At 41.5% G+C, this 22,790-nt stretch overlaps 1 protein-coding gene across 1 annotated transcript in view; it reads left to right on the forward strand.

Moving 5' to 3' along the window:
* The first annotated feature begins 14,835 nt into the window (after positions 1-14,835).
* CNBD1 (cyclic nucleotide binding domain containing 1) overlaps positions 14,836-22,790 on the forward strand; it is a 222,096-nt gene continuing 214,141 nt past the window's right edge. The window contains exons 1-2 of the mRNA XM_061611552.1: positions 14,836-15,508; positions 15,621-15,804. Of these exons, the coding sequence (XP_061467536.1) occupies positions 14,836-15,508; positions 15,621-15,804 (857 nt within the window). The remainder of the gene's footprint in view (positions 15,509-15,620; positions 15,805-22,790) is intronic.

Genomic DNA, 22,790 nt, shown 5'->3' on the forward strand with positions numbered 1-22,790 from the left:
ATAATGAGTACAGCCCAAAAGCTACAGACTGTGGCCAGTCAGATACTAGGCCCAGGGCCAGCCCTACTATTAGGCAAAGGGACACCACTACCTCTAGTGGCAGATAACAGGAGCAGCCCCTTAGTTGCTCCTCCTAAGCCTGCAGGCCATTCCTGTTGGAGGACAGAGCTCTTAATGCTTCACAGTCTGTCCTGGCCACCCTAAACTGGTCTGCTACCCTTGGTATTATTCACTAATAGGCAAAAAGCTTTGCGTACCTATAGCCAACAGATATTTCTATCAAACGTTAAAAAGCAGGGAAATTGGGCAGCTATAGTGAATGCACCAGGGCACCAGGAAACCTGACCTCCTCTCTGAGATGTTGCACTGCCTTACAAATTTGTCAAAATTAAAACACAATTTGGGTTGGTCTTTCACAGTCCAATCCACTGCCTGTATAGCTTGGAAGAATTTGGTAACATGTGCCTCTGAGCATATGGTGAGTGGTGGCAAACCTGCAATCAGTCCAAATAATAGAATGAAGACATGTGCTGTGCTGATCTTGTTTTAGCAGGGGGGAAGTAACATTATTAAGACAGTTGATACAGTTCAGATGGTCACTTTAAATATGTCTGATTTACTTTGCAATTTTAGTGAAGTTTCCTATAGGAAATCCTTTTCTTTAGTTTCTATTTCTGTGAATATGTGAAGTACAGCAACACTTTGCAAAATTTACACTAAAAAAACTCCAAAAATAATTGTGGAATAATGGCACTGACTATAGCACAGTGAGGAGGAGAACCTGGCTGGGAGTACAGAGTCTGTGAGTTCAAATCCCTGCTCATGTCTCCTGGGTGTAAAGGGCCAGCTAGAAATCACCCCCACAGTGAGTGGCTCAGCTGTTACATGCTCTGCCACCTGTGCAGCAGTGGGCAAGCTGCATAGTCCCAAGCAGTCCAGTTGCCCCCTAGCTGGCAGTTGTGGACGAGGAAGGCACTGGCTTATTTATTTATTTATTTTATTTATATCCTGCCCTTCCTCCCAGCAGGAGCCCAGGCTTTTGGCAGCTGTGGCAAGCTGAGCAGGCCCTAGCCAGCTGGGGAGGACTAACCTCAGAGGAAGAAAATGGTAAACCCCCTCAGAATACTGCTTACCATGAAATCCCTATTCATAGGGTCACCATAAGTTGGAATTGACTTGAAGGCAGTCCATTTCCATTTTCATTCTGCAGAATAGTCTCCAGTGGACATCAGGAGTGTCTCAGTTTGCACAAAATAAAACAGTGGGAGGTGAAACATATTCTAGCAAAATGCTAGAAGTGCTCTATGGTTTTAACTGATTGTGCCCACCTTGCCTTAAATGAAGTGGTTGAAACATAGCAGGCTGAAAACTTGCATCCTCTTTTTTCCAACGGCTAGAGTCATTGCTGAAGTAGCAACATAGTGTAATCAGTCTGATTTTACATCAGACTGCAGTTTCAGATTCAACTGTTAATGCCCCCAAAATAGAAATAGAACATAACCTCCAATTTGAAACACAACGGGCTGTCTTCACCATCATATTATATTAACCAATAAAAAGACTTTGAAATTAATAAATATAAATTTGACACAGATTTCTAGGATGAATAATGAATGTGGCTCAAATTTTCTAGATTAGATTATCTGTAGAAACATTAGTAACACAGGAAAGAAGCAAAGTAAGAAGAACACCAACAAACATACAAAAATATAATTCTCCATCTTTGGAGATGGCAGGTGTTGCCACCACTCACCATATTCTCAGAGGCACATGTTACCAAATTCTTCCAAGCTACACAGCAAGTGGATTGGACTGTGAAAGACCAACCCAAATGGTGTTTGCATTTTGACCAATTTGTAGGGTAGTGCAATATCTCAGAGAGGAGGTCAGGTCTCCTGCTCCCCTGGTGCATTCACTATAGCTGCCCAATTTCCCTGCTTTTAAAAGTTTGATAGAAATGGCCATCAGTACGTTCTTAAACCACAGGTTTTTTGCCTATTAGTGAATAGTTAAGGATACTATCATGACCCCAGTTTTGAAGTAAGATTCAGCTGCTAGCCCCCCTGGCTTCTGTATATGGAACAGAGGAAGGAGCACCACCTTTTCTTTTGCCTCAAGGAGCAAAATGTCTTGGGCTAGCTGTGGGTAGATTACACCCCCACATTCTACCCAGATTCATTGAATTATGGATTCGTGGTTCACATCTCACTCTGAACCATTATTCCAGTGTTCTCCATTCATTCATTTCATTGGCGATCATTCGTGGCCAAGTAAGATTGTCTTCCAAGATAAGGTTTTTAACAGTGGGTCCGTCAGTGACTGTGGAGGCCAATTCTGGATCCACACAGCCTCCCACAGTGAGGACATAGGTTTACAGATGGAAGATGGTCACGATGAGGATTTGCTTGACTTGCCTTCCACTTAGCTCGTTTGTCCCTTTCACCCTGCACTTGTGCTTCTTCAAAGTCCATAGCACCTTTGATAATGGCCGACCTCCAATTGGGATGCTCATGGGCCAAGGCTTCCCAGTTCTCGATGCTTATGTTACATTTTTTTAGATTAGCTTTGAGAACATCTTTAAACCTCTTTTGCTGTCCACCGATATTCCGTTTTCCATCCTTAAGTTGGGAGTAAAGTAGCTGCTTTGGAAGATGGTGGTCAGGCATTCGAACAACATGGCCAGTGCAGCGAAGTTGATGTTGGAGGATCATTGTTTCAACACTGGTGATCTTTGATTCTTCCAATACACTAACATTAGTCCGCCTATCTTCCCAAGTAATTTGCAGAATTTTCCAGAGGCAGCATTGGTGGAATCTTTCAAGAAGTTGGGAGTGGTGTTTATAGATGGTCCATGTTTCACAGGCATACTGTAAGGTTGGTACTACAATGGCTTTGTAAATAAGCATTTTGGTCTCCCTGCGAATATCCCGATCCTCGAACACTCTACGCTTCATTCGGGAGAATGCAGCACTCGCAGAGCTCAGACGATGCTGAATTTCAGCGTCAATGTCAGTTTTTACAGAGAGATGGCTGCCAAGATAAGAAAAGTGATCGACATTCTTCAGCGTTGCACCATTAAGCTGGATTGATGGTGCTACAGAGGGATTGGTTCACACCTGCTGATGAAGCAGTTTGGGTTTTTTGATGTTAAGCGAGAGGCCAAGCTTTTCATATGCTTCTGCAAAGACATTTAGGATAGTTTGAGGATCTTCCTCTGAATGTGCGGAGACTACATTATCATCGGCATATTGAAGTTCTATGACAGAGGTTGTAATTACCTTACTTTTTGCTTTCAGCCTACTGAGATTAAAAAGCTTTCCATCTGTTCGATATGTGATTTCCACGCCAGTGGGAAGTTTCCCCTCAACAAGTTATAGAATCATGGCGATGAAAAAAGCAAATAAGGTCGGAGCAATGACACATCCCTGTTTGACACCTGATCCGACTTTGAATGGATCACTTTGAGAGCCATTGTTATCCAAAATTGTTGCCGTCCCAGAGAGCAGTTTGATTTACAGTATCAAAGGCCTTAGTCAGACCAATAAACGCCATATATAGGTTGGTTTTGCTCCCTGCATTTTTCTTTTTTTTTTTTTCAATTAATTTTTATTCTAATTTTCAAAACCAAAATAATACAAAAAGAAAACAACACAAATCAATAACTAATACAATACTAAAAAAAAAATACATATATATAAAAATATTGACTTCCGATTTGTCATAGTTCAGCTATAAATCTATAATATATAACAAACCTATCTCTTAATAGATTATAAAATCACCTTCCTCCAGCGGTTATCTTAGTTGGTTTCAAATCTCATTAACATCATATCATTTTAATATTCCACAAAAAGTCAAAGAGAAGTTTCCAATCCTTGAGATATATATCAATCAATTTTTTTCTAAACATGCCAATTAATCCAGCTCATCAAATCTACTAAATCCAGTAATTTCAAAACACTATAATTCAACTATAAATCTATAATATATAACAGACCTATCTCTTAATAGATTATAAAATCACCTTCCTCCAGCAGTTATCTTGTTGGTTTCAAATCTCATTAACATCATATCATTTTAATCTTCCACAAAAAGTCAAAGAGAAGTTTCCAATCCTTGAGATATATGTCAATCAATTTTTTTTCTAAATAAACATGTCAATTAATCCAACTCATCAAATCTACTGAGTCCAGTAGTTTCAAATCGCTCTTCTGTCATTATCCATATTGGGTCCATCTTCCATCTTTACGCACCCAAAAATCTTGCTGTCATAGTCATATAATAAAAGTCTGATAGGAATTTCCTCCATCACAGATATTTTCTTACCATCAAATCCAAATGTAACACTGAAGTATTGTTTCAAAGCCGCATCTCTGCTCCTCTTTTCCACATGATACACTAGTACATTTCTTGAAGGTTTTTCCATTGACACAAAACAGGGATTAATTCTATTAACTTTCTCCATTTCAAGTTCCATGAAATCCTTCCAGTCCAGGAATTTTTTTGAACCGATAATATCTTTATCTCCAATCTCTTCAATTCCTTCGGAGACAGCGCTGTATTCCAAACTGTAATATTTATCTCCAGGATCCGCCACAACCAGGAAATCCAAATCTTTTTTCATGTCCATATTTAAGCCAATCTCCATAGATTGAACCTTGCCTTTAATTTCTCTTTCATCCTTTTTTTGTTTTCCAGATCTATCTTTATTCTCCTTTCTCATAGAATCCTGAGTTTCTTTCAGCTCCTGTCTCATTTCATGAAATTCAGTTCTCCACGCTTGTCTATTATTTCTCAGTTCTTGTTTTATTGAGTTAATCCCATCCATTATTTTCTGAAGCATGTCTAGAAATAAAGTCCCTTCTTGTACATCCATGATCTTCTTAATTGCCATTCTTAAAACCAAAAGAACAAAACTCCTTCAATTTTCAATGTCCCAAGCAAAGAGCAGTTTATTTCTTTATCCAGTTACAAAGGAGTTAATCTTTCCAACCAACGTCACACACTAGACAGTCCTTATCTCTTAAATGTCCAGAAGTGCAAAAACAGCTTTTAGTTCACAGCGTTCAAATAACTAGTAGCAGAGAGAATGAGCAGATTCGTCAACAACAACAACAAAAGTAGATCAGAAAAAATAGTCCCTTATATATATTACACAAAAGTCTTGTAAATCAAAAAGATTTCTTATCTCTCCCAATCAGAAAGCTCTCATCCGTTGTAATCTTTAAAACGCAATTTTCCATGTCAGCTTTTTGCAATAATAAAAAAAAGATAAGCTATTTATATTTTCTTCCCCCTTAGTTCCGTAAATAAAGAAGGAAAGTCTTACCTCATCTAGGTTATCTTAATTGCTGTTACTTTGACAAATCTCTTTAGCTATATAGATAAGAAAATGATAAATGTAGACAGGAGGTTTGCCTGCTAGTCCGTTAAAAAAAAACGGGTCACTTATCCAGCTGAGCTAGCATAAAATCCTCGCTCTGTCTGAACTGCTGGAAGACAGACAATTCTGACGAATTCCAGGCTCCAACAATCAAAACAAAACTATGTGGCAGATCTCACGCTTCTTCCTTATCCGGAAGAAATCATCCCCAGTCAGAAAAAACCCTTCTGACTGAATTTAAAACTGGATAAGTTTCATCCAAGACAGGAGCCCGTCTCAGAGGCAGCACAGGTGGAGGGATCCTCCTGGGAAGTCCGCTCCCTGCATTTTTCTTGAAGCTGTCGTGCAGTGAAGATCATGTCCACAGTCCCCCTGGAAGGGCGGAAACCATTTTGGGATTCAGGGAGGATGTCTTCTGAGATAGTTAGGAGGCGATTTGTGAGGATCCTTGCAAGGATTTTACCTGCAGTAGCAAGAAGAGAGATGCCTCGGTAGTTCCCACAATCTGTTCTTTCACCCTTCTTGAAAAGGGTGATAATTATGGCATCCCTAAAGTCTTCCGGGATCTCCTCCCTCATCCAGATTTTTTCGATGAGCTTATGAAGTTGTTGTGTAAGTTCAGGCCCACCTTCTTTAAAGACTTCAGCAGGAATCCCATCAGGTCCACTAGCTTTATTATTCTTCATTTGATTAATGGCTTTACTGACTGCTTCCAAATTAGGGGATACTGCAAGCTCATCTCTAATTTGTTGTGGGATTTGCGAGAAGACCTCATCAGCCACAATAGAGTTACAATTAAGGAGGTTGTGGTAATGTTCTTTCCAATGCAGTGCAATAGACTCTTTGTCCTTTAGAAGTTTGGTACCATCTATTGAACATAAGGAATTTGTACCATAATTTGTTGGTCCGTAGATGGCCTTTGTGGCATTAAAAAAGCCCTGTGCATCATGAGCATCTGCAAAATGCTGGATTTCTTGAGCTTGCTTTATCCACCAGGTGTTCTTAAGTTCTCTAGTTCTTCTTTGGACCTCAGCCTTTGCACTGGCATAGATTTTTTTTCTTAGCAGCACAGTTAATATCTTTTTACCATATCTGGAAGGCTTTCCTTTTCTTGTCGATGATATGTTCAATCTCACTATCATTCTCATCAAACCAGTCCTGATGTTTCTTAGTTTGGTATCCAATAGTTTGTTCACATGCTGCAATAATGTAAGCCTTCAGTTTAATCCAGTGTTCCTCAATGTTTTCAGGGAGTTTTGTATATAGAAGTTTCTTGAGAGTTGTTTGAAAGCAAGCTCGCTTAATAGGATCTTGAAGGGCATGGATGTTCATTTTACACCTTGGTTTTCCTCCTTGGAGTCTACATTGAGGAACAATATTAATGGCCATAGTGGATCGAATTAATCGGTGATCTGTCCAGCAGTCATCGACACTCGTCATGGCCCTGGTGAGGAGTATATCATGATGATCTCTGGCATGGACAATTACATAATCCAGGAAATGCCAGCGCTTCGACCAAGGGTGCTTCCATGAGGTTTTAAATTTATCTTTCTGGCAAAAGAGTGTGTTTGTGATAACAAGATTATGCTCTGCACATTTAGTCAGAAGTAGAATTCCATTCAGGTTGCTATTGCCAACTCCTTCTTTCCCAATGGTTTCTGGCCATAAATCAAAATCACGCCTGTTGCCTTGAAATTGCCCAGTAGGATAATTTTATCCTCCTTAGGTATCTCTGATAAGATGGTGTCCAGCTGGGTATAAACTTTTTCCTTGATGTCTTCATCAGCATCTAATGTTGGTGCATAAACACTTAGAATAGTTGCCTGCTGGTTTTTGGCAAGTTTTAATCAGAGAGTTGAGAGTCGTTCATTAATGCCAGTAGGAACTTCTGACAAGAGCTTCACAAGATCATTTTTAATAGCAAAGCCTACTCCATGTATTCGTCATTCTTGTTCAGGCAGTCCTTTGCAGTGTTCTCCAACGTAGTGCTGTCCAGATGTTTAGGACTACAATTTCCATAATCTTTAACTGTTGGCCATGCTGCCTGGTGCTGACAGGAGTTGCAGTCCACATCGTCTGAGGGTACCAGACTAGGCCCACATTCACACATACATTTATTCCACTATTATTCCACAGTCATGGCTTCCCCCAAAGAATCCTGGGAAGAATAGTTTGTGACGGGTGCTGAGAACTGCAAGGAGACCCTATTCTCCTCATAGAGGTGCAATTCTTAGAGTTCTCTGGGAAGAGGGACTGACTGTTAAACCATCCTGGAACTGTAGCTCTGTCAACATTCTCCCAAACTACACTTTCTTTGGGGGAAGCCATGGTGTGAATATAGCCTAGGAAAGTCAGTACAACTCTATACTGGCTGGAGGAACTATTCACCACATAAGAGTGATGTGTGACTTTGCCATTTAAAAAATAACAAGTACAAGCTACTAATGTGGTGTTTCCATTTCAAGGTGGATAAAAACATTTAAAAATTTAAATCTCATTTTAAAATTTTAACTGGATTTTAATTATTTTTAAGGTAAATACTAAACTTCTCTTGAAGAATAACTTTCAAATAAGCCGTGTTTATATACAAATCTACTATATTATCGGCTTTACATGTTTTCAGCAGGACCTAATTCATGGGTCTCTGTGGGTGTAAGTGTGCCAGTGGGCACCCTGTTAGTGATCCTTGGTGCTTATACTCCCCTGCCCCTGGAAATAAGGCATGCATCAATGATTATGTGCTTTCGGCACATTCTAAAAAACGACAACTTTTTACTCAGCTTTCCCCAGGTTAGTCTGTGGGTCAAATGTGCTACTGGTTATTGTGGGTGTATGAAATAATTGTCTTTTTATTGGTTTTATGAAATTTTATTATGTGCTGTTCTTAACTGTTGTATACTGCTATGTAATTTTAAAAATGATAATCTATTTATAAATGTCTCAAAATAAACAACCAAATATTTGTAACTACTCTGTAGGTCATAAGAAGGTGAACTATAACCAGTTGGATGCATTACTGAAAATCAGTGGCCTTCAAGGCAGGTAAGTCATCCAGCTAGTTTTGAGGAGGATGTTAATTGAAGCCACTATTATGAAAGTGAAAGTGTAGTTTGATATGAAAACGTTTGTATAAAAACAGCACTGTCAAAACTGGGGAAAATACAGAAGTATGTATTTAGAACTATGTTTGGATATACTGTAAATGAATTACTAGATCTTCATTTTGACTCAAAGAATGACAAGAGAAGAAAGTCACTCATCATAATAAATACAGCACAGAAGCTACATACTGGGACCAGCCAGATGCTGGACCCCTTCCCTGCACTTATGAAGTCTTAGGCAGGCAACAAAAGAGACTCCTATATGGTTCCTCACGGACTGGCATACCTGGTAGATGGGCTTTGTTTAGCTTGGTGGATCACATGATATTCAGGTGTGGGCTTCAGCATTATTTTTCAATTATTTTTTCCCCTCTTGCCCAATTGTCCATGCCACATCCTCAGGGCCTAAGTACATAAAGTCCGTGATCACATCTTCCATCTCTGTGGCTGATATTTGTTAACAAGTAAAGAGAAGCCTGACTTAGGCCGGGATCACATTGCTTCCCCCAGTGATATTATCCTGACTGAAAATAATTCCTGAAGCTGCTGTTTGACTCATTAAGGAAGAGGTGAGGAACTTTTTTCAGCCTGGGAGCCACATTCTATCATGGAAAACCTTTGGGGAGGGGCACATCCACAGAGGTGGCCATGGCCAGAGGAAAAATGGGCAGGGCAATGGACAGTGGTGGCTCCATGTCAGGGGGGCGGTGGAATCCACTACAGGTTTTAGTCCAAACTGTCAATGAGCCGTCCAAGGTGCTTTGGACTAAAACCCAGAGTGGATTCCACTGCCCCACTGACATGGAGCCACCAGCCTCCACTGGCAATGAATCTGACTCTTTGTACAACAGACTACATTCCAACCACACACAAGTCAGAGGTTTTTATACAGACGTACATGGGCACACAAAGCCTTCCCCATTCAAGCAAGCAAGAGGCATTATCATAGTTCAAGGCCACATTCCAGTCAGGCAAAAGCATTCAAGGAGGGCCTGGAGCAAAGCCAGTGAGGGGTGTGGCCTAAAGGAAGTCCCAAGGGCCAGATAGAGAGGTCTAGAGAGCCATGTTCTGCTCCCTGAGCCTGAGGTTCCCCACCCATGTTCGGGCAAAGTTACATAGCAGGTATGCATTCTATTCTTCCCAAATAGCACAAACAGAAGCTTGAGAGGCAATGTTCATTTGGAACATGGCACTTGAGGAAAAAGTTAAGCATTCCTTCCTCCGCTGCTGTGATCTCAATCTAATTTGGAGTTCCCCTGATTGCTGCTTGTTCATAGTTAAAGGACTCTGACATCTCCTCTAGGTTGGGCTTAGGCCAGCCTTTCCCAACTAGTGGGCCACCAGATGTTGTTGGACCACTACTCCCATCAGCCTCAGCCAGCATTGCCAATGGTCAGGAAAGATGGGAATTGTGGTCCAACAACATCTGGTGTCCCGCTAGTTGGGAAAGGCTGGCTTAGGCTGAGAGGCACATTTCAGGCTGTTCTCTGACTATCAGTTTAACCAACAGTAGCATCAACATGAGCTGCTGATCAAAGGCTGAAATGTGCCACAGTTCAACTGAAAGGAAGGAACAAGCCCAGCAAGCTACATTGTTTGCTCAAAGCAACCACCAAGATAGAAACTAGAGATTTTTAAGCATTTTGCGATGATGAGCAGGCTGCATAGATCATTGAGGAATGCAGCCAGCAATGAGAAAGCGTGAACATTTTCAGGTTCATCCATCCAGACAGTCTGAACAAGACTGATGCAATGGATCACTTTAAAAAGGACATCAGCTGTTGCTTTGTTCTGATACATCTTCTCCCTCAAGCTGCAAGCACCAAGCTTGACAGTTTGCTTGAAATTGCTCAGGCCCAAGGAGCTAGCCGTTTCTGAAATGCTGTAGATGCAAATAAAAAAAAATGGTAAGAGAGTTGGGGTAACAGATGTATCCATTCTATGTTCCATCTTATGGAAATGAGCCTAGTTTTGATTATTACATTTTATAGATAATGTTCCTATACCTGTGTAGATTAATAAAAACATTTTACTGCACTGGCTGGTGAATATAACTGTCAAAATCTTTTTGGCAGTTACATAGTTTGGGTTTGTTTTTTTCTTCTGCATGTCTAAGGAAGAGAGATGAAAATGTACACATGCACCTTGCTAGTGATAGCTTTTTTTAAATAGAGAAATTCTGCTGCAGCCTTCCCCAGTCTAGTGTTCTCTAGATGTTTTGGACTACAGTTCCTGTAAATCCCTGACTGTGGCTGTGCTGGCAGGGGATGATGGGAGATGCACACCAAAATATCTGGAGGGTGCCAGATTGTGGAAGGCTGGTTTACAGTGAATATATATATATATATCTTTGCACAATCCAGCATGAGTTACACTCAGTTCCTTCAGGCCCAGGAAGGGAATGCTGATCCCCATCCACATGAAAATATGGATCCAGTGAGTCCAATGTGCATTGAGATATGGAGGTGCATACATGTATAGATTTGCTGTCTACATCAGCTGCACATGTGCACACTCCCCCCCTCCCCGTGAGCAGATCTCCTTTGCTGAATTGTGGTGAAAATAGCACACATGAGAAACCAACCAAATATGAAAACTGGTCAAAAAATAATAAAATATTATGATTACATATTTTAATGTCTTATGCTAAATTATACCATGTCTCCTGGAATATAGAGAATGCCACTGTTCTTGGATAATGGTGACCAAAATAATAAGCTCTTTTCAAGGTGAGAACTAGGCTGAAGCTTTTCCCTTGATCTGACCCTAGTCCTATATCAGTTCATATTTCATCTAACTCTTCTTCCCAACGATCCATTTTTTGGGGGGCAATAATATATATTTTCTTCAAAAATAGTAGTATTGGAGAACTCTTCAGCATAGTCAATCATCTGTTTGAGCCCCCCTCCAAAACAGTTGCCTGACCTGCTTGAAGGTCAGCTGTATGATGAGATGTTTTCATAAATATGACACCATTGTAATCATTCTAGCAATCCACTTTTTCCCCAAGTTGAATTGATCCTTTGATAAATCATTGCCCCATCAGAGCTACAAGGGGTAACATTTTGAACAAACTTCTGTCTACGGAGTCTGAATTTAAAAACTCATAATGAAGTAGAGAGAATAACATTGTGAGCTGAAGGATGCGGGTCTGAATAATTTATTGATGGCATAACCTTTTAAATTCAGGACATTTCAAAACTGTATTTCTTCATAATTAAGGGCAATTTTCTTCAAGATAGCACATAATTAAAGAGGAAAATTCACTTGGGGTATATTTAGATGATGGTGAAATTAGTTAAATGCGTATCAGGCTGCACCTGCTGCCTTTTCTAATATGGAAGGTAGAGATTTGTATTTCTCTCAGGTCCTAAGAAAAAGATAAAATATTTAACGGTGATAGAAGATATTGCCATGTCTAATTAATCCAAGAATCTGTACAAACAAAGTGGACATGCATGGTATCGTGCTAAGGGAATTGCATATTGGGATTGGTAGTAAAATAAGGCTGGGAGATATAGAACAGGAAGGGGAGGAGTTTGAACAGGTTGAGGAGAATGTGGCTGGAATAAAGAGGATTAAGTACTGATCTCTGGTGGCTCTCTTAAATTGTCTACGATACAACAATTTGGCGACGAAGGTGGGATGGCGCTTTTGCCTTTGTCTCCCCCACCACCTTTCCTTCAAACCCCGGGTGAGCCTGTGATTCCATTTACTTCTTGGATTAGAATGTTTGATACGTATGTACTAACCATTCATGATGAGGAACTTCCAGAGGCAAGAAAGCGTGTGTTACTTATTCATTGTTTGGGAGCAGAAGCTCAGATAATCTTCTATAATCTGCCTATTGTGGATGATAAATATGAGACAGCTTTGACTGCTTTAAGGAACTTCTTTGTGCCTAGAGTCAATATTGTGGCAGAACGCTATAAATTTCGCCAGTGGGGACAGAAGCAGGGAGAAAAGACACATCAATATATTGCTGCTTTAAGAGAATTAGCTGTTACTTGTAATTTTGGAAATATGGCAGAGGAAATGATTTGGGATCAGTTGATAGAGAAGTCAGGGATGCCTTCGCATCAGGGAAAGCCTCTTGCTAGAACCTGACCTTACCCTACAGAAAGCCATGACAATTGCTAGCCAGATAGAAACTGCAGTGGCAGAAGCGAAGTTAATGGGTCAAAGCATGACAGAACCTGTACAGACTGTGCAGCCTTTGCAACTGCAGAAAACAAGAAGATCTTTGGGCAATGTTAAAGATGGTGCAAATAAAACTTTGCAACCTGCAAAATATGTACAGTGTTACCGCTGTGGTTCAATACAACATGCAGCAAATTATGCTAACTGACCTGCAAAGGAAGCTCAGTGCAGACAGTGCAAAAAGAAAGGACATTTTGCACGGGTCTGCCAGAGTACCTGGTCCTTGTAACCTACAAATGAAGTTGCTGTACCAGAAGTTACTGTTTTGAGTGTGGATGATCTTGCTCAGTCCTCTATAGTGGATAGATTGACATGCATTGTAACAGTGTCTGCCCTTGCAGAAAACACTTCTCAGGATATTGAGTTGATGTTAGACACAGGTTCTGCAGTTTCCATACTACCCAAGTCAGTTTACATGCAATACTTTTGTAGTTCACCACTTACAGCACCTAAATTGCATCTCATAAGTTATTCAAGGAATCCAATTGCAGTTCTTGGTTGTCTAGCAGCAAGAGTAGCATTTGAGAAAAATGCTGTGGCAGCTGAATTCTGTGTGGTACCAGAGGGAACTCCCATTCTGGGCAGAGACCTGTTTGTTGCATTGCATATGCAAGTACTTAATGGGACTATCACTTCAATACCTTCCAACAGTACTATGGAGCCAGCGTCTTTTGCAACTATAATCACTCACAGAGGCGAGGAACCTGTGGGCTGTGCAAAGGGGTTCATTCGCAGAGTTAAAATTAGAGATAATGTGAAGTCAGTACAACAGAGGCTGCACCGGTTGCCATTTGCTGTGAGAGAGGCTGTATCACAGGAACTTAAAAAATTAGTGCAGAATGACATCATTGAGGCAACTGATTCTTCTGAGTGGGTTTCTCCAATTGTGGTAATAAAAAACAACCAGGAAGTATTCGTCTCTGTGTGGATTTGAGGGAGCCAAACAAGGCAGTGGTAATTGATAGCCACCCACTCCCTCATATAGAGGAAGTCTTCACTGAACTGAGGGGGCCCACAGTATTCTCTACTCTTGACTTGCAAAGTGCTTATCATCAAGTTTTATTACATGAAGATAGCAGGGACTTCACAGCATTCATCACCCATGATGGCTTGTTTTGTTTTAAGCATGTCCCATATGGTTTAGCATCGCCCCCCAGTGCTTTTCAAAAGATGATGTCGCTCATCCTTAAGAACCAATCAGGAGTACAATGTTATTTGGATGACATCATTGTGGTGGGACAGATGCCAGCACAGCATGATGAATGACTACATGCCGTCTTACAGTGTATGGCAGATGCAGGATTAAAGTTGAACGTTTCTAAATGCGTGTTCAGACAGACTGAGCTACCTTTTTTGGGACATATTATATCACAAGATGGGTTAAAACCTGATCCAGACCACGTTAGAGCAGTTACAGAGGCCCCACCACCTAAAGATGTACAAACATTACGCTCCTTCTTGGGTCTTACATCTTGATATGCGAAATTTCTGCCTGATTATGTATCTATAGTGGAACCTCTATGTCGGCTGCTCCGTGGATCTACAGATCAGATGCACAATCCAGTTTTGATGCAGTGAAGTCTTTGATTGTACATAGCCCAGCACTAGCCTTATTTGATCCAGAATTACCTACTATTGTGACTACCAATGCCTCTCATTATGTTCTCGGGGCTGTTCTAACTCAAGTTCATGGAGATAAACAAGAAAGGGCAGTTGCATTTGCATCCAGGACATTACAAGGGGCAGAAAGGTCATACTCTACAGTTGAGAAAGAGGCACTTGCATGTGTCTGGGCCATAGAGAAATGGCGCACATATCTGTGGGGTCGCACATTCACATTATGCACTGACCACAACCCATTAACAACCTTGCTGACATCTAAAGGTGTAGGGAGAGCTGGAATGAGAATTGCCAGGTGGTCGGCTAAGCTGTTGGCTTTCACATACAAGATGGAGTACTGAGAATGTAACAGCAGACTGTTTATCCAGCCTACCGTCCACAGACAGTGAGCATGAAGATGATGCAGAAGTGGTTGCTCTCATTGCACCTGCCCTGACAGACATTTCCAAAGAGCAGTTTACAGCTGCTTGTTTGGCCTGTCCAATACACAGCAAGTTGTGGGAGTTCCTTGAAGGGAAATGGCCGCACCACATGCATAATGAGGATGAGACTCTGTTGCCTTTCTTTAAAATATGTGATGAGCTGTCTCTACATAATGGTCTTGTAATCTGTGGTACTCATCGTCTCATTGCCCCACCAGGATTACAAGCGAAACTGATACAATTGGCCCATGAGACACACCAAGGGATTGTACGAACGAAGCAACGATTGTGTGATTTATATTGGTGGCCTGGTATGGATAAGCAGGTTGAAGATACTATTAAATCTTGTGTGACTTGCCAGCATCATGACAAGACTGCAATCACACATGTGCCACCATTGCAGCCTGTCCCACTTCCTGATTCAGCTTGGGAGAAGTTGGCCATTGATATTGTGGGCCCATTCAAGAGGGCACCTGCTGATTGTCGTTATGCCATCACCCTTATAGACTATTTTAGTGAGTGGCCTGAAGTGGCTTTTACTTCCCACGCTACTTCTGCTGCTGTTATCACCTTCCTTTCTGCAGTTTTCAGTCAAGAAGGAGATCCAATGGAACTGATTTCTGACAATGGCACCCAGTTTACCTCGGTAGAATTTGAGACTTTCCTGTCAGAAAGAAATATTTGCCACAGGCGCTCATCAATTTACTATCCACAGGCAAATGGTGAGATAGAACGTTTTAATAGGAGCTTGAAACAAAGTCTACAAATGGCTGAACTAGAAGGTAACCTGGTTGGCCACTGTGAGAACAGGATGCTGGACTAGATGGGCCACTGGCCTGATCCAGCAGGCTCTTCTTATGTTCTTATGTAAAGCATGGAAACCCTTTGTCACAGATTTCTTACAAGTTTATAGATCTACCCGGCATGCCACAACACAAAAGTTCCCAGCCGAATTGTTACATGGACGGGAGATGTGCACAAAGCTGAAAGTTGCTGGACTACTCGTGCCTAAGTCAGATGCTTCCTTACAGCCAGGCATGAAACAAATAGTACACCAAAAACAACAAAAATATAAGAGGTATGCAGATTGCCAAAATGGAGCTAAGGAACCAGGGATATGATGTGGTTCATTTGTACGGGTCAGGAAACAAGGCATCCTGCGGAAAAGGGAACCACGATTTACGCTCCCCTTCAAGGTACTTGCCAGAGTAGCGAAATACACCTATAAACTGTAAGATGGCCGCATATGGAATGCCCCCCATCTGGCCCCTATTCAGCATGACCCAACTTCATATGACCAGATCAGGCAGGATACGCATCCGGCCCCTGATTGTGGTGATCCAGCGAATAATATTACTGATAACCTAGTTCATACTGATTACTCTAATGGATTGCCTCATACACAAAATTGCCAACCAGAACCCCCGCCTGATCAACAGCTGCCATGCAACAGGCAACCACCTGTGTGGGTTAAAGACTATGTTATGTAATTTTTAAAGCAAAGAAGGTTACTAGGTTGGTTATTGTTTGCTGTGTTACATATATGTTTGGTAGGGTGGTAGGAAGTAGTTTTCTTAGATAAAGGGGATATATGATATTGTGCTAAGGGAATTGCATATTGGGATTGGTAGTAAAATAAGGCTGGGAGATATAGAACAGGAAGGGGCGGAGTTTGAACAGGTTCAGGAGAGTGTGGCTGGAATAACGAGGATTAAGTACTGATCTCTGGCTTCTCTCTTAAATTGTCTACGATACAACAACATGAAATCCCAAAAGTCTGATTACATTATTATTATTATTATTATTATTATTATTAATGATGATGATGATGATGATGATGATAATGATAATAATAATAATAATAATTTATTTAATTTGTACCCTGCCCTTCCTTCCAGCAGGAGCTCAGGGCGGCAAACAAAGCGCTAAAAACACTTTAAAACATCATCATGATGAGGTCATCAGGAGTTTTGGAGTGCGTTCTCAGCAATATGCTGATGATACGCAGCTCTACTTCTCCTTTTCATCTTCTTCAGGTGAGTCTGTCAATGTACTGAACCGCTGCCTGGCCGCGATAATGGACTGGATGAGAGCTAATAAACTGAAACTCAAACCTGACAAGACTGAGATGCTGTTGGTGGGGGGGTACTCTGCCCAGGTGGTTGATGTCAGACCTGCTCTGGATGGGGTTACACTCCCCCTAAAGGAGCAGGTCCGTAGTTTGGGGGTCTTATTAGATCCGCTCCTGTCACTTGAGGCTCAGGTAGCCTCGGTGGCACGGAATGCGTTCTACCAGCTTCGGCTGGTAGCCCAACTACGACCCTATCTGGACAGGGAGAACCTCGCCTCAGTTATTCACGCTCTGGTAACCTCTAGATTGGATTACTGTAATGCACTCTACGTAGGGTTACCTTTGAAGACGATTCGGAAACTTCAGCTAGTGCAGAATGCTGCGGCCAGAGTTCTTACTGGGACGAAGAAATTCGATCATATAACACCTATTCTGGCCCAACTGCACTGGCTACCTATATGTTTCCAGGCCAGATTCAAAGTGTTGGTTCTTACCTATAAAGCCCTTAACGGCATCGGACCGCAATATCTGATGGAACGCCTCTCTCGCTATATACCTACCCGTTCACTGCGCTCGACATCTAAGGCCCTTCTCCGGGTCCCAACCCATAGGGAGGCCCGGAGAACAACAATTAGATCTAGGGCCTTTTCAGTGGTGGCCCCCGAATTATGGAATGCCCTCCCAGATGAGATACGCCTGGCGCCTTCTTTGTTATCTTTTCGGCACCAGGTAAAAACCTACCTCTTCGCCCAGGCATTTTAAACTTAAATTTAATTTTATTTTAAACTTAACTGTAACTGTATTTTTATTTTATTTGTATTTTAATTTTGTTTTTAAATATGTTTTATATTGTATGTTTTAATCCACACTTGTTTGTTTTTAAATGTGGTTTTATTTTGCTGTACACCGCCCTGAGAGCTTGTTGCTATAGGGCGGTTTAAAAGCGTAATTAAATAAATAAATAAAATAAATAAATCATAAAAACAGATCTTAAAGTATATTAAAACAAAACAGCATTAAAAACATTTTTAAAAAACAACTTTAAAAAAGGGTTAAAAACATTATTTAAAAGTATATTAAGCAATTCTAACACAGACACAGACTGGGATAGGTCTCAACCTAAAAGGCTTGTTGAAAGAGGAAAGTATAAATTAGATACATGTATCAATTAGACTAGGGGTGGGGAGCATTTTTCAGTCTGAGGGCTAGTCTTTTGTAGGCAACCTTCTGTGGTTGCATGTCAGGGGTGGGTGATTCCAGAGGCAAAAATAGTCATAGTGGCTAACATATTAGAATTACAATTCACCCACAGTATTGAAAAAGGCACCTTTTATTTCACTTTGCTTATGATTTTGAAAAGGTGCTTAAATTGTCATGGCCATCTGTTTTACTTCTAGGCTGACTGTTAATATATCCAAAGCAAACAAATAATATTTAAATTTAATCACTTGTTTCAGAGAGAAAAGTGATATTTTACAGAGGAAAATACATCTCAAAAGTAAAAAAAATCTACTTAAAATTATTATAAAATCTATAAATCATCAACACAAATCAAATAAAGTCCAAACTGGTCTCTCCCCATGCCCTTAAAGTTGTCTAGCAATCTACAGGCAATTTAACTAAGTTCCAGTCTTGTGTAAAAAGCATAATACTATATAAAATAATAAATAAATCCACAAGAAACATGAAGAAACAATCCAAATGCTTCCTTTGAAGTGATTAAACTCCAGACAAAGAAACATCTTGCTATATAGTGCTTTTTTGGGGTGGGGGGTTAAAAACAAAATCTTTTTTGTTGTTGTTCTACTGATAGTTTGTGGGGACAATGCCTCACTGAATGTGAAAAGTGAGAAAGAGTTTTGTAGAGAAACATACTTATTCAGTCTGCTTCCCTGCAGGACTCATTGGAGGATTGGTAGCCACGCATCACAGTTGTATGAAGTCAGGGCAGGGTAGGGGAGCAAAAGAGAAGACAGAAGTGGCCACTGCATAGGCTGGGAAGCTCAGGGAGAAGAAATTATTGCTTTATCTCCCTCCTGCTATGGCTAGCCCTGCATGTTCAAAGTGGCCAGTGCAGGCTGAAAGCTTGTGACAACCCTCACACCACCAGGAGGAGCAGTGAGCACTGAGGGCAAGCCTAAAAGGCTGCCCAGGATTGCAATAGCATCCCGCAGATTGGCTGCCTACTCCCTCTTTAAGTCAGCACAAGGATGGATTGCTCGTCTAGTTCCATTTGCCAAAATCCTTTACAGAGATCTAGTGTAGAGATAATGGTTGCTGCCCCCAATAACTCTAACATTGTGTCTACCCTGGGCATAGGATACGCATCTGGGACAGTAATTTTATTGATTAGCTGATAATCAATGCAAAACCTTGTCGTTCCATCTTTTTTCGGAACCAGGACAATACTTGAGGCCCAGGGACTGATGGATTCCCTGATCACTCCTAATTCCAGCATATCTTCCACCTCCTTTTTGATCTCATTCAAAACTTTCCCATTCACACGGTACGGAACAGATCTGATTGGGGCATGATCTCCAGTACCAATGGAATGTATAACTATACTGGTTCGGCCAGGTTTGTTGCTAAAGAGATTCCTATAGGTTTTCAAAACTCCCAGAATCTCTTCTTTTACTTCCTCCTTCACCTCCTCTGACCATTCCACTTGATCTACCCCTCCTTTGTCTTTGCTTTCCTGTACCAAATCTGGAAGTTCAGGCCCACTTCCCTCAGGGAATAAGGTAACTTGCAACACCTGTGCATCCCTGGTATGGTAAGGCTTCAACATATTTACATGAACCACTTTGCTTTTGTTTAATTGGTCTGTGGTGATTACATACGTCACTGTGTCAAGCCTTTCTCTGATGGTATATGGTCCTTCCCAGTTAGCCTGTAATTTGTCATGTTTCCTGGGTATGAACGCCATAACCATATCTCCCACATCATACACACGTTCCCTGGCTGTTCTGTCATACCAGTAACGTTGCTTCTCCTGTGCTTGACTCAAATTCTTTTCCACCACCTCCATCATTGATGTTAATTTATTGCGGAATTCCAATACAAAATCTACTACAGATGTTTTGTACTCTCCCAGGGTTCCTTCCCATGAATTTTTTAATAGTTCCAAAGGTCCCCTCACTTTTCTAGTGAACATGAGTTCAAAGGGTGAGAAGCCTGTTGACTCTTGAAGGACTTCTCTATATGCAAATAAGAAGCATCCCAAACGTTCATCCCAGTCTTGTGGGTGATCTTGAACATAGCTTCTGATCATGCCCTTCAAAACGCCATTGAATCTCTCTGTTAACCTATTAGTGGCGGGATGGTAAGTAGTGGTCTTTAGATGTTTTAGACCACAACATTTCCACATACATTGCATCACTTCTCCCATGAATACACTGCCTTGATCCGTCAGCACTTCATGAGGGAAACCCAGCCTCATAAAGATTTTTAATAAAGCCTCTGCCACTACAGGGGCTTCTACAGATCTTAGTGCTTCTGCGTCTGGGTACCTGGTGGCAAAATCCACCGCCACCAATAGATATTTCTTGCCATGCCTTGTGGGTTTGGAAAAAGGGCCCACCAAATCTATTCCCACTCTATAAAAGGGTTGTCCAATTATAGGAAGGGGCTTTAAGGGTGCCTTAGTCTTTACTCCACTTTTTCCCACCTTTTGGCATATTCCACAAGATAGACAATGTTGTTTTACATCTTTGGAAATGTTTGGCCAATAATAGTGTGCTGCCAATCTCCTCTTGGTCTTTTTTATTCCCAGATGTCCTGCACATGGGACATCGTGGGCTACCTCTAGCAATCTGGTTCTGTATTTGCTAGGTACTATCAATTGCTTCACTGGTTCACATTCATCCTTTCTCTCAGCGGGCATCCACAGTCTATATAAAATCCCATTCTCACACACAACTTGATTCCTCAGTTTGTCAGTGAAAGGAATCTGTTGGGTCAGAGCTTGTTCCTTTATCTGCTTCAGACTTATATCTTTATGCAGCTCTTCCCTGAATTGCTCTGCTTCTTTCTTATCAGAGACCACTTGATACAGTTTGTCTCCTTCAGCAGGCCTGCTAGTGGTTGCTATGGTGACCTGAGGCTGGTTAACAGATTCCACCCTGTTTGTTTCAGCCCCCCTTAATATGGCTTCTTTTTCTCTGCCAAGTTGCTGTCTGGTCACTACATATATCTTTCCTTGGGCTCCCATTACATCTCTTCCCAGTATTACTGGTTCTTGTTGTTGGGCATTAATGCCTACTTTATATCGGCCCTCTCGGCCTCTCCAAGTCATTTCCACCAGGGCCACAGGCAAACTTTCTGGTTGACCCCTCACTCCTTGGATAGTCACAGTTTCCTGAGGTAATATTACCTCAGATTTTATTAAATCTGGCCTCAGTAATGTCTGAGCGGCACCAGTATCAAGCAATGCCCAATAATTTGCCCCTTGTACACTCACTTCCTCTCTCAGACTTGAATCAAGGTCTGTTACTTCTGTCCAGTTTATCTGGCAGAACTGAACCTTTTTCGCTGTTTCTAAAGCCTTGGGCTCTATTTTCACTGCCCTTGTCTGAGCAGGATTACTAATGGGGTTGGCAACCTCACATTGAAAACGTAGGTGGCCTGGCTTTCCACATCGGTAACAGATTTTCTCCTCTGTTTTAGGGAACACAGACCCAAACTGAGGCGTCTTGTGCCCTTCTGATTTTATTTGAGGGTTTACTCTCTGTGGTACCACATCTTTTCTGCCATTGTTATTTGGTCTAGCTTTAAAATCTCTTTGTGGTTTTGCCATCCACCCAGATCTGTTTGAGGCGAAATGGTCGGCCAGCTCCGCTGCTTCTGTTACAGTTTTAGGGGAACGATCTTTCACCAGCAACCTAATTTCAGGCGGCAATTGATGGTACAACTGATCCAATATCATGAGGTTTTTCACCTCCTCCACAGACTGAGCTTTTGCACTTGTCAGCCATTTCCCAAATATGTCCATCAGTTTTGCCCCCAGCTCCACAAAAGACCTCCCTGTCTGTATCTGGCAGTTTCTGAAAAGCTTTCTAAAATAATCAGGCCCCAGTCTGAATCTTTTAAACACTGCTTCTTTGAATTCAGCATAGGTGACTGGCCTGTCTGAGGGGAAATATTGGTATACCTCAGCCAATTCCCCTTTAATCAGGTTTGATAAATACTGCATGTATTTATCTTCAGGTAGCCCCCACAACTGAGCTGCCTTTTCAAAGGTTGTGAGATAAATTTGAGGATCTTGACCAGGCTCATAGACAGCAAAGTCCTTTGGAGTAATTTTTATTTTTGCTCCATCTCTGTCTTTCCTTGTCTCATCAGAATGAAACTTCTCTCTTTCAAATTTTAACTTTTCTGCCTGTAATTCCGCATCCACTCTCATTCTCTCAGTTTCCATCCGCAATCTCTCAGTTTCCAACTCTCGCTGTTTATCTTTCCCATCAGCTTCCATCCTCAATCTCTCAGCTTCCAACTCCCTCTGCTTGTCTTATTCCTCAGCCTCCCATCTTAACTTCTCTCTCAAGTACTCTATATAAGCGGGATTGCTTAAATATCCTTCTGGGGTCTCTTCCCTGACAGGTTGTTTTTGCTGGGCAGTTCCAAATCCTATAAGTGCTACCCTCAATTCATCTACCCCTTTACCCTCGTGAGGTAAATTGAATGTTATGCACTTCTCCACCAGCTCCTCTCTTTTCATTTTTATATATTCAGCCATGGTGTTTGAGTTCACTCACTCTTTGCCACACACTCTTTGCCAGTCACTCTCACAAGAAATCTTGTTTTGTTATTTCTGTTTGCCACACCACTGTTCTGGATTCTCTAGTATTTGTATCTGGATTCTCTGTTGTTCGTATCCCACCGCTACTGCCACCACCTCTGATGCCCTTCCCTGGCTCTCCCTGTCAGGTTCCTACCTGCGCGTGGCTACTGCCTGTCACTAGGCACCACCAGGGACTCCACCAGTCCGGACTGTC

The sequence above is a fragment of the Rhineura floridana genome, chromosome 1 (genome assembly GCF_030035675.1).
Source record: "Rhineura floridana isolate rRhiFlo1 chromosome 1, rRhiFlo1.hap2, whole genome shotgun sequence".
NCBI lineage: Eukaryota > Metazoa > Chordata > Lepidosauria > Squamata > Rhineuridae > Rhineura > Rhineura floridana.